The sequence below is a fragment of the Diadema antillarum genome, unplaced genomic scaffold, assembly GCF_040938485.1.
Source record: "Diadema antillarum isolate AM-2024a unplaced genomic scaffold, OU_Dant_1.0 seq00000861_RagTag, whole genome shotgun sequence".
Lineage (NCBI taxonomy): Eukaryota > Metazoa > Echinodermata > Echinoidea > Diadematoida > Diadematidae > Diadema > Diadema antillarum.
The window spans coordinates 183405-196597 of NW_027271731.1; the positions used below are offsets into that span (position 1 = coordinate 183405).

General features: G+C 38.2%; 1 protein-coding gene across 1 annotated transcript; it reads left to right on the forward strand.

The window, feature by feature from the left end:
• The first annotated feature begins 648 nt into the window (after positions 1-648).
• On the forward strand, positions 649-9185 carry LOC139740549 (complex I assembly factor TIMMDC1, mitochondrial-like). Its single transcript, XM_071651138.1, has 8 exons — positions 649-676; positions 2852-3249; positions 4189-4354; positions 5002-5090; positions 5724-5791; positions 6712-6790; positions 7975-8085; positions 9059-9185. Exons 2-8 carry the CDS (start codon positions 2897-2899, stop codon positions 9183-9185), a joined length of 993 nt encoding a protein of 330 aa, XP_071507239.1. The 5' UTR covers positions 649-676; positions 2852-2896.
• The last annotated feature ends 4008 nt before the right edge of the window (positions 9186-13193 follow it).

Below are 13193 nucleotides of genomic sequence, written 5' to 3' on the forward strand. Positions count from 1 at the left end.
ATGTAAGTAAACCAATAATCTGTGTAGATCGAGTAAAACGGAAGATCAACAAATTAATAAGAATATCAATCCAGTCCTGTACAACAAATGCATTTCCAGTATAGGAAAAAAAAATGCTGTACATATCATGGGACGTGTTCGTAAAAGAGTCAATGACTTATTATTATCAGGGGCGGATCCAGGAATTCTGTAAAGGGGGGGCGTGACTAATATTTCTGGTGCTACTTCCGGGTTTCATTTCATTGTTTTTCTTTTTATTTCTTTTGTTTTTTACGAAGAATAAAGGGGGGGGGGCGTGCGCCGGTTGCGCCCTTGGCCTCTGGATCCGCCACTGATTATCATTATTATTATTTCGTTTTATTCATTCAGGGTGGCCCTGTCAGTAATCAAGTACTGTTTTCCAGGGGGCCCTGTAAACACATACATTCCAGATAACAATCACAACAAATGACAATTAGAAAACGACCGTGCATGTGCATTGCTTTTTCATCTTTCGTCTTGACTCTCCTCCGCGACGAAATTGCTTTTCCGTGGACGTTTTACGGATACCACACCATTGCACAACATCAAGATCAAGATTTTGCAGTTTCTTATTTTGTCGCTCATTTTAGCATTGCGGCCGAACGATGCTGATGCGAAATCGTCTGCCGTCAATTGAGCTGGTTTTCGCGAAAAGGTAGAGTTCAAATGGTTACTTTATTAATCTCTTGCATGATCACGTAAAAATATACCGTTGCAAAGTTTGATGTGCTAAATTGCATTTTGTCCCTTTTCACAAACGACGAGTGATCAGTCCGAAAGTTGTCGGTTCACGAATGTATTAAATCTCACGTACATGTATCAGTCCCACTAATTGACTTTTGTTATGGGCAAGTACCGGTAGTGTTCGACACCATCCACGATATCACGCATAAATTCTAACGTTAATGGGACAATGCCAATATAAAAAAAGAGCAAGAAGTTTGCTTCTTTTTAAGTTGAGGTCCAAATAGCCTAAATCCAGGTCTGCCCTATTTGCAGGCAAACAATTAATTGATGTAAATTTTATCATAATGCCAAATGCTTAACCGCGCTTGTTACACTTGACAACCTTCCTTTGCTAAAAATAGTCACGGCTTTAAATTTACCTATTTATGCAGCCACTCTGTCTAAAACAGAGAGGTACAGTGTGAAATAATGTAGAAACTTACATACATTTATATGAGGCTTTCATGGATTTTTTTCCTGATACTGTAATGTATTTGAAATTGAGGGACCTGTAAATTTAAGTTATCATCAAAACTTATAAAAAGTTATGGTGTGATTGAACATGGCATGGTAGGGTATGTGCCAGGAACTTTAAAAGGGATGGTATAGTTTTGGTTGAGTCCTAATTTCAGGTTCCTAACATTTTTTGGTGAGATAATGAGAAACCTCTTGTGAAATATGAAAGAGCCTGTAATTCTATGAGGAATTCAATGTTTATTAGATTGCTAAATTGCTGCACGCCACTACACTAGTCTCTGTCCATGTAGCTTAGTTAGGTCCAGGACATGTTGTGAGGTAACTATACACAGCCCAGTCGCTGTAAGTAGCGCGACACAGCATACTAACAGCGTCTGGTCGAGGTTGGGCTAGTTGTGAGGTAGCGTGTGAGATCCGTGCCGCCCTCCCATCTCCCGCTCAGAGATATTTTATTACATTGCTGGCATTTTCTCTCCCTTCTCTTAAAATAGATTTAAAAATTAGTCTCACTCTTGTCCTTCTTAATGACCATTCGCATTCATGTTGTCTGTCTGTATTAATAGAACCCCTAGATCTAGATGTAGATTCTATAGAACCTATGTAGTTACTAGTAGTAAAATAAATTAAGTTTCTTGAGAAGTTAATGAATGGCAAAAGTAAAAGATTGAATAAATTTAGGCCCTAGGCCTACCTGATTTTATCTCAATAATTTAAGTCTTTAAAGGGAGGGTACCGGTACAGTAAATGGTGGAGATGAGAATTGGGCTTTTAGGCCTATACTTTTTGCGAGATGCCATGAAAACACTCACTTATGATATACAGAGCATACCATTTTAAGAGAAATTCAAAGTTTATTTGATGAAAATCGGGTTTGGAATGACTGAAACATCAAAAAAAAAAAATTCAAACAAAGCGATCGTGATAAAGTGTGGGTCCCACACTTTATTACATCGTATAGAATCATTCTTTTTGGATATCGCAGCCATTTCAAAACCAATTTTCATCAAATAAGTGTTGAATTCCTCATAGAATTACAGGCTCTTTCATATTTCATAAGAGGTTTCTCATTATCTCACCAAAAAAAAATGTTAGGAACCTGAAATTAGGTCTCAACCAAAACTATACCATCCCTTTTAAAGTTCCTGGCACATAAAGTTTACCATGCCATGTTCAATCACACCATAACTTTTTATAAGTTTTGATGATGATAACTTAAAACAGGTCTCTCAATTTCAAATACATTACAGTATCAGGAAAAAAAAGATCCATGAAAGCCTCATATAAATGTATGTAAGTTTCTACATTATTTTACACTGTACCTCTCTGTTTTAGACAGAGTGGCTGCATAGGTAAAGCCGTGACTAAAGGTTGTCAAGTGCAACAAGCCCGGTTAAGCATTTGGCATTATGATACATCAATTAATTGTTTGCATGCAAATAGGGCAGACCTAGATTTAGGTTGTTTGGACCTCAACTTAAAAAGAAGCAAACTTCTTGCTCTTTTTTTATATATTTTTATTGTCCCATTAGAATATGCTTGATATGACTTGATTGAGCACGAAAGTATTAAGTAGCTTGTCTGCAGAGCCAATAAGTATAATTGAAAATTTTCACTTCTTGTTCACTAGCCAAGGAATGAACTTCACAGCAGCAGTCACCACCAGTCTGATGCGATGGGTCCTAGTAGTGATGCGTCTGACAGAATCCCACCAGTCAGTGCAGCTCAGCACTTGTCGAGAAGGAGTGCAATAAATGAAGACAACGGGACCTCTTCACCAGAATCTACCAGAACTATTTTCCAAACTTTGCAGCATGCTCTGCACAGGGTGGCCATCAGCCGGATAGCATTGATACCAGTGATTCATGCTTCATCAGTGCAGAGAGATAGAGAAGCTAATGCCAACAGCAGTGTTTCAAGGACTGATGGAGGAGAGAGAGATGCAGATGAAGGCACTGTAGCCATGGAAACATCTGATTTGAAAGAAAAGAGTGGTTGGGATAGGATACGAGAGGGCTATAGATACAAGTGAGTATTTTCCACACTGGTGATTGGCTTAAATATTTCAAAATTTATCGATGAAAAAGAGAATGAGGAAGAAGTAAGCCCTTTAACCTGTTGAGGACAAGTCCCGAGAATACTTGGGCAGGTGTCTATAGGAAATGTGTGTTATAGCAAAAATCATTCCATCCTAAACGAGTTAACTTTAACATTGAGGTAGAAAATTACAACTAGTGAGGGGGGAAATGATGAGGATGAAATATATATGCAATCTTCCTGCATATCTAAATCATTCATTTCACCTGATAATCCTGTGGCTTTGTACAGTCAAACTTGTCTTAGTGACCACCTGTCTATAGCAGCCACCTGCCGTATATGACAACTACAAAACAATGCCCTCCAAGAGAAAAAGCATTAAAAAAAAAATTGTCGATAGCGGCCACCTGTCTTACTTTTTTCATCTTATGTAAGTTTGACTGTTTAAGCATGATAAGAGACTTCTGCTGAAATAATTTCCAAAATGAAGTTATTCGTGAATTATCAATCAGCCAGTGGTAACTAGGATTTTAAAAGTATCCAGCAGCTTTTATTTGCAGGCAAAAATTCAAGATACTTGGCAGTGCTGTAAGTATCCATTGCTGAATGCAACACTTCCATGCGTGATGTGTGATCAGTAGTAGGTTTGAAAAGTCATGGTGCGTCAGCATGTGATTTTTGATTTATACAGATTTGACTTGAAAAATTACAGAACAAGCTTAATTATCCTAGTTTTACTTTGGCCGAAATATCAGGAGATGACAAAATATAAAGCAAGGAAATGTATATCCACAGTAATGTATTGATTTACCAAGCTTTTAAATACCTGGTAGTTCAATCTTGGACCCAGAAATCACACTCGCATTACATTCTTCCACCCTGGCGGGCTCATATTGCAACAATAAGAACTTGTTGTTTCTCCCTTATCAGTGATGCTGATGGATTTTCACGAGAGCTGTACGAACTGGTGATGATGTTCATCCTCGGAGGCATGCTGGGCTTTGTCTACGGAGGATTCCCAGCGTCCAGACATGCAAGAAAGAGATACATCCAGAGTAGTCAGGCCGCCATCTATCACAGCAAGCTTGAAGCTACGGTTTGTGTTTTTCCACTCCTCATTCTTCGGTTACAGCGTAACAGAAATTACTCAGAGACTGCTTGCAGCCTGTCACCACTATTAAAGTGGGATGGGACAAGAAAGCTTGTAGTGATTGTAGTTTCTGTCACATTCACATGCAACTAATGCCCTCTGGGATCAGAAACAATTTATACAGGGCAGAACTGTTGTGAATTTTCTGATGTATGCATAAAGTAATGATTATGGTCAAAATCTTGCCAGATTGATGTCAAATATATGTGTTTGTTTGTTTGGTTTTTTTTCTTCAGAATTTGTTGAATCAATCCTCTTTTGTTGTAATTTTGATATCATTGTTTTCACTATTGATGATAGTATCATTATTATTATTATCATTAATAGTAGTACATGTAGTTGTAGGAGTAGCAGTAGTGGTAGGAGTAGTAGTAGCAGTAGTAGTAGTAGTAGTAGTAGTAGTAGTAGTAGTAGTAGTAGTAGTAGTAGTAGTAGTAGTAGTAGTAGTAGTAGTAGTAGTAGTAGTAGCAGCAGCAGCAGCAGTAGTAGTTATTGTTAATATTATTATTATTATTATCATTGTTGTTGTTATTTTCATTATCACTATCCATTTAAAATGTGTTCCATCTTCATTTGCTCATCTTCCCATGCAGGGTTCCTCATACAACGCTGCATCTCGAGGGATGATTCGCTATGGCTTCCGATGGGGCTGGAGGACAGCCATGATAGCTGGAGGATACCAGTGAGTGAAGGCCAAAATGTGGGAGTGAAAGATTGTTAACAAGGATTATGGTACACTGTAGTAGTCATGGAAAGGAATAGGTGCATCATTTAAGCTAGCCTGAAACATTTGATGATCACATTTTGATGTTCTCACTGTGCGGAAAACTGTCTGCATGTTCGCAAAGTACAACATGTATTTGTGAGGTACACATGATGTTTGAGAAACGATATTCCAAGTGAATGCACAGGTAATGGTATATCATGTTCATCCTGACATTTTTCGGGTAGGAAATACCAACTCAAGTCCTTGCATACGTGCAAGACAGAGGCATCAAGCATATTCTAATGCATGACCCTATATTGATCTGATAGGCTGCTTGTGCACTGTAAACTCTGCTAGTTATGGCTACATGAGAAAGTATTCATTCAGTCAGTAAAAGAGTCTCTGTCAAAAGGGAATAAAAAATTGTTATCACCATGCTCAAAAATATCATCTTGATCTCATGTGACTATGATTGATTTGATGGTTTCATGTTAATCTCATGAGTATTGGTGTTCTGTAGGAACACGAGAAGAGATGTGCAACAAAAGACAAAACTGTACATGAAGCAATGTTTGGTCTCTCTCTTTTGTTTTTGTTTTTCGTGCGCAGTGGCATTGCCATGACTGTTGCCATGTACAGAGACAAGCAGGATCTTCTGTGCTACTCCGTGGCTGGAGGTGGGTAGAGTGATGTTGGTAGTTAATCCAGAAAGGATCACTGAGTGATAAGTGATGAACTGAAAACAGGGTGGTCCATGTGGGTCGTCAGAGCGTTGCAGCAAAATGCTGAAATTTTTGCATGACATACTGACCGGCATACCAAGAATTGAGAGAATACTGAATGCAAGAAGCTTGCAATAAAATAAAATGTGTCTGCAAACATACTGAAAGTCTAGCTACAGTGTTTTTCCCCTTGTATTGCAGGTAATTCATTAAGTCAAAAGTTTAAAAAATAAGGCCTTATAAGATATTACCAGAGAGCATCAAAAACCAAGAGCCACTACCCTGGACCATGGCCTCAAAGGATTTCATGCTTCGCCCATATACACTGATGCAAAACATAATTTTTGTCTGAGCAATGTGCTTAAGTTCGATTTATGGGCAAACTTGTGCATATATGAGAGTTTAGAAACAAGTAAATGTCTGTGTTTGTGTGTGTGTGTGTGTGTGTATCAATGTGTTTGTTTGTGCTTGTGTGGTAGGATTTCATTGCTTCACACAGTTCCTTTCCGATTCCATTATTAAAAGCATACTGTATTTCCCAGTTAATGTGTGAAGACAGTACTTAGTGGTATTTATGAACATTTGGCAGCTGGATTGAATAAGAAAAAAAGTATGATGCTTGCTTTCTTGAGAATAATGTAATTCTAGGGGGTGTTGCAAGAAAGTTGCAATCAATTGCAGCTTGCAGTTACAGACGCTTGCAATTGATTGCAAGTTGCAATTGATCTACAGTATCTATTGCAAGGTTTGCAACACCCCATAGGAGTGATTGTCCTCTGTAACAATTGAAGTGTTTACATTTCATGGATGACATCTCTTGAGAAGTCAATGATTGCTGGTTACCTGTTGTTTCTGGCTATTGTCCACCGTTGCAGTGACAACTGGTATGCTGTTCCGCATGAATCTCGGTTTACGTGGGATGGTCGGTGGTGCATTCATAGGAGGGCTGCTTGGGTGAGTTTGCAGACAACTCTTACAATTCCTAAGCAAAACTTTCAACTTGAATACTGACAGTGCTAAGTGCTGACTGCCTATGTACAGTTTTTCTTTAGGCACCTTGCCATTGAGTTTAAGTTGAGAATTAACATTACATTTATCTTTGTTGAAGTGTATAATACAGGTAGCTTGCTAATTAGAATGGTTGGACATATGATAGCAATATTTGGCGGGCATCTCCATCCCAAAGATGTGTTTTTGTTTGCATTGTTATGTGGAGTTTTTTTTTTTTTTAGCTAACAATTTGTTGAACTCACAAATCTTTTTATCAGCTGATATCTTTTGACACAGAGAGTATGCTCTTGATTTGATTTTTCTCTTCCATTTATCTTTGTGATGTGTTCTTTACCATTTTTTCATTACTGGGTAGATCCTTTGGAGGGTCTTCTGTTTGGTCTGCTGCTTTTTTCTTTTCTTTTCTTTTGTCATTTTGAAGGGAGATGATGGAAGTTCTGTGATTTTGTGCAGCATCAGCAATTTTGCTCAGAAAGCCAAAGCTACAAATTTATCAGTAATGCAGAAAATGTTATGTATGACTGATTAAATGGTTGTATCAGTATCACATTTGTTACGCCAGCTGCTGAGGCATCTCATTTCCTTGAATTGAAATATATTACCAGAGGGGTGTTTCATAAAGCTGTTCATAAAGTTATAAGCAACTTTCGAGCGACTGGTGATCAGTTCTGATGTGCTATACTTATCAGAATTTCAATAATTCAGCACAAGAACTGATCACCAGTTGCTTGTAAGTTGTTCGTAACTTTATGAACAGCTTTATGAAACACCCCCCTGGTAATATATTTTTGTTGGAACACAGTCGTTATGCTGTTTGCAGACCGCAAACAAGGAGAGTTGCCAAACACATTCAAAGGCTGCACAAAGTCTTCTCATCCCAGGGTTCCGGTTTGCAAGGCATATGTCGATTGTAGCAAAGGATTTGATGTCACATGCCGACAAGTCCTGAAGTGAAAAAAAAAACAAAAAACACTGTCTGCATGTAGATGAATTATACCAAAGGGGCTTGTATTGAAAGGGTATGGAATGAATTTATGTAGATTGTCGTGACAAGGAAGGACTTTCATATTTTACTGCAATTTCCATCATCTACATTCTTCCTTTTAAAAAACTTCCCCCAAACCCAGGATTCCCTCTGGGGCATTACTACTGGGCTTCCAGTACATCATGGGTGAGACATCGCTGGAGAAGTACAGGAGACTGCGTTTAGAGAGAAGTGAAGAGCGAGCAAGAGAAATGTGAGCTGCTTTCTGATATTTCTTTCTGTGCAAACTTAATCAACAAGTTTCTCCTCTCAATGTTTTTTATAGGCTACTTGCCTTCAAACATGGAAACTGAATTATATTTGCATACATTAATGCATTAAAACAAGGAATGTTCACGTGCATTTTAATTTCGCAAATTTCGCGAAAGTTCTTGTCTACACTATATGCATTGAATGTTAGAGGCAACTCGCGAAAATTTCATGCTGCGAAAAAGGCCGTCGGCTCCAGTTTTTCAAAATTTCATGCCGCGAAAATATTGTGTTATACAGTATTCAATAGGAACTTTGGGTAAAAAGAATAATGGGTCCACACTAAGTACCCATACCCATCTGCTTACACATCTGCTCCATGCAGATGATCCATTCAAGAGAAATCTGATTGAAATGATATGATGCATCTCGATAGCAGGATGTAACAAATGACCATTGAAACATTGTATAAAGATTATTTTCCACATGTGCTTGCGGGCTCCAGTACAGCTATGATCTGTTTGAAGACGTCGATGAGCCACTGTGAGTTGAGGATGACGATACCTCTGTGTCTTTGACAGTTCAATTGACACCCCCTTGTACATTTTTCTTATAAATCAGTATATACGCTGAATATTTCATGAGGTTTTTATTTTGGCGAATTTCGCGAGTCAGCTGCTATTCACGAAATTAAAGACGTGAAAATATTGACTCTGATGACGCTATGAATGTGACCTATGCGTATACTTAATTTCTCCGTTTGGTACAGGACTCCACGATCGCGAATTTAACCACTTGCAAAATCGTCAGGATCCGATTCGCGAAAATTTAGACTTGCTAAATATATGGCGTAGACAGTAGTCCACAAATGATTGTTTCAACACGTGAGAATTTAAGTAATCATAGTATTCAGAGATTAGCCCTAACTGGCACTCTAGACCAATGAACTTATCTCATTGTTGGTCCGACATTGCCAGGTCTATGCGGATGCAGGTGACACCACAGATGATGGACCTCATGGAGGAATCAATCCAGCGCGGCAACCAACTGCTGGAGGAAAAGAAGCAAGTAGAGCTGACGTCATCGACCACCACACCTTCATAGCGATTACCATGTCATTTGAAAGACTGTTGAGATGGCAAACGATGAGGAGGAGCTCTTTGATGGTACATCAAAACAGAGCATTTTTTTCTCTCTTGTCTTTGTGGTATTCTGCTTTGTTGAGACTCACAGTTCTACTAAATGAATGATCAGGTGGCAGTTATGGGATGAGCTAGAAGGCATTTTTTTTTCCCTTTAAATCTCCTGAGGCCCCACCTCAAAATGCTTCTGATCCTTGAACCTTGACGAGATAATCCCTGAAGCAGCTCTTTTCGAACTAAACTGGGATGGGATGTGCTGTGACAGTAGATGATGGTGCCGTCAACATTTTTTAGCATACAGTCAAACTTGGATACCTCGACGTCGGATAAGCCGAATATCACTTACCTCGGGGGCAAAATGAAAGTCCCGATTGTTCCTATGGAGTTTCCGTGTATTAAAATTCGCGTAGCTCGAAAAAGATAACTCGAAGTTCGGTTACCTCGAAGGGAAATCTAATGTCCCGATCTTAATTAACTTATTGTTTTTCCCAGCATGTTGCTCGAATCGAAATTGCAAACATCACTCAGCATCTCCAATTAAGCGCGCGTGGACAGCGAAGACATGTCCAAATGTTTTCACACTCGATTGTAAATATTCTGAGACCAGAACAATCGCGCGCCCAAGAAGAAATACCCGATACACAGCTGACAAGGAAAATCCCCAACACCTACTAACACACATACATGGTATGCACATAGCACCCGTGCCAATGGAGTGCTTTACGATAGCACTACGCGCTGCCTCATCATTTGCTTTTCTTTAACCACTGTGTTTTGATTTTTGATCGAGACAGTCACACCATGCGCGTAGATTTCTCAACCGTCGGGGCGCACCTGCTTACGTTGACAGTTATATCTTTGCCATTAATCATGCTCCACTGTCAAAACATAAATCTCCCTCGTTGTGCCTTTTCTTAAACTATTTTTTTTTTGCCTTTCACGAAGTTTACTTCCCCGAGAACGCAAATACAGAAACTTTTTTTTTTTCCAGCAATGCGATTATGAAAATCTGGAAGTATAGGCCGATCACAATGAAGAATAAAATACACAGGGCTCCGCAGTAAGTTTTATCGGGCCACCAATATCATTGATTTTTATTTTCTGGTGGTTGAAAGTAAAATCTGGTGACCAAAAAAAAAAAAAAATCAGGAAAAACATTAGAAAAACTAAATCGGTCCTACTAAATATAGACAAATTAATATTAAGCATTATTGAAGTGATACAGATGCCCATGTCTAAAACAAATGAATAGAAAATTCAATCATCTTACTCTGTGTTTAAAGATTTGACAAATAGGTGTAGAGATTATTATAAAAGTTGATGCCCATATATTGAGGAGGTCAAAACTTACGTTTGAAATGAGAAAATGGGAGGATTTGCTGACATTTGTTAGCATCCGACATTTGTTTTAGCATTGTAAAAAGCCGAAAGTTACAGTTATTCATTTTTAAATGTAAAAGCAAACAACCGACATTCATTTTAGAATCTTACGGAGCTGAATACTATCCTAATCCATTTCCAAACGTGAAAACAAACATCCGCTATTTGTTTTAGCATCTAACTGAGCGGATTAATACCATTAATCATTTCCAAATGATAAAGCAACAATCTGTTATTTATTTTTGCATCGTACGGAGCAGAATATTACCGTTATTCATTTCAAACATCCGACATTAAAATCATTATCGAACGGAGCCGAATAATACTGCTGTCCACTTCCGAAAGTGAAATGAATCATCTGACAATTATTTTATCATCGCACGGAGCCGAATGTTACTGTTTTTCATTTTTGAACGTCAAGGCAGACATCAGACATTTTGGACCATGAAACGTATAGCTGAATGTTAGTGATATTTATTTCGAAATGTACCGTAGCAAATATCCAATATTCTTTTTATCATCGTATGGGGCAGAATGTTACTGCTGTTCACTTCCAAATATGCCAAACGTAAAAGCAATCATTCGACATGTATTTTAGCATCTTCCGGAGCTGAATGCTATTGACATTTACTTTCGAACGTAAAAGCACACATCCGGCATTTATTTTATCAGCGTACGGAGTTGAATATTATTGTTATTCACTTCAGAACATCAAAGCAAACATTCAACATTTATTTTAGCATCTTCCGGAGCTAAATGTTATTGCAATTTATAGTTTCGAGCGTAAAAGCAAACATCCAGCATTTATTTCATCATTGTCAGGAGTTGAATATTATTGTTACTCTTTTCCGAACGTCAAAGCAAACATCAAACATTAATTTTACCATTAAACGCAGCTGAATGTTACTGTTATTCATTTCGAAATTTAAAAGCAAACATCATACAGTTATTTTAGCATCATATGGACATGATTGAGCAGAATATTACTGCTATTTTCTTCCGAACATAAAAACGATCATCTGACATCTATTTTAGCATCTTCCGGAGCCGAATGCTATTGCTATTTACTTTCGAAAGTATAAGGAAACATCCGACATTTATTTAACCATCGTACGGAGTTGAATGTTGTTTTTCATTTCCGCACGTCATAGCAAAAATTCGACATTTATTTCAGCGTCTTCCGGAGCCGAATGTTATCCTTATTCATTTCCGAACGCAAAACCAAATATCTAACATTAGTTTTAGCACCATACGGAGCTGAGTCTTATCGTTATTCATTTCCAAAAGTATGAGCAAACATCCGACATTTATTTTAGTATCATACCGAGTCGAATATTACCGTCATTCATTTCCACAATTAAACGCAAACCTCTGACCTTTATTTTAGCATCTTACCGCTGTTCATTTTCAAAAGTAAAGGCAAACATCCGACTTTTTTTTTTCTTTTTTTGGTGGCGCGATCGGGCCACCAAAATCTTTATTTCTGAAATTTTGATTTCATTTCCGATTTTCATTCAATTCATTCATATAAAAGTTGATTCAATTCAAATTGACAAGCATGCAAATAATCAATAGGCACTATAACAGACACCATGTTGAACATCGATAAACGTCGAACATCGATAAACATTGGATAAGTCGAAGAAAATTCGACGTACGCGTACCTCGAAATTCGCGTACGTCGAACCATTTTCTTCAGTCCCGACGAATTCGAGGTATCCGAGTTTGACTGTATTTACAATGAAAATAGTAATGTGCGCACTAAAAATTCTGTAAGATTTACAGCAACATGGAACCACAGGAAGTTTCAGCCCTCTGATGACAGGAAAGGCAGCCTCCTGGAAGGTTTGGTAACTGGTTCCAGATGTGAGTTGTTCAGGGATAAAAAGAGAATTTTTAGGAATCAGTTGTTGCTTGGGGGACAGTGAGTTTGAGTTATGATCTCTTCTACTGATGTATGGAGCTTGGGTTATGAAGTGAGGAAGATGGATGTTGACAATATACATGTACAAGCAAGTCACCAGCAGTAATGACAGTGTTGAGGTCAGTCAGTGAATTGTACTCGTTTGAGATCTGGCTTGGAGTGATTCAAGTGTGGGCAGACTCCCATTGCAACAAGATTATTGGGACTGCAAGAATTTTCTCGTCATGCCAAAAATCTGCTTTACATGGATGCCCATAGAATCATACACAAATACACACAATGTGTAGGACTGCAGACTGTTATTGCACAGTAAATCAAGTCTCCACTTACAGGTGAGAAATTCATCTTGTCAGCATATTTTTGTGTCAAATAAAAGAGTGTACTAAACAGTAAGTTTATGAACGTGTATTTGTGAACTATAATTTCAACCATCCATCTTCGTAGCATGAAGTCTACTGTAAAAGCTGATACTTTTGCGTGAGTAATTTTTCGCGCTCGGCCGGGTATTAAGATGGATTTCGTGTGTTTTTAATTCCACGGAATCAGGACCTTTACTACTGGAACATATGGCGTGCAAAAATACAATTGTATTCGCTTGCATTTATTTTTGTGCTAGCATCTGGTTGAGCAAAATGCACGAAAATTTCCACACCGCAAAAATTTCCA

Excerpts from the sequence above, each read along its gene's own strand:
- LOC139740549 (XM_071651138.1), top strand. The coding sequence starts at position 2,897 with ATGGGTCCTAGTAGTGATGCGTCTGACAGAATCCCACCAGTCAGTGCA. Across the intron at positions 3,250-4,188 it reads CGAGAGGGCTATAGATACAA|TGATGCTGATGGATTTTCAC; the intron begins GTGAGTATTTTC and ends CTCCCTTATCAG. Across the intron at positions 6,791-7,974 it reads TTCATAGGAGGGCTGCTTGG|GATTCCCTCTGGGGCATTAC; the intron begins GTGAGTTTGCAG and ends CCCCAAACCCAG.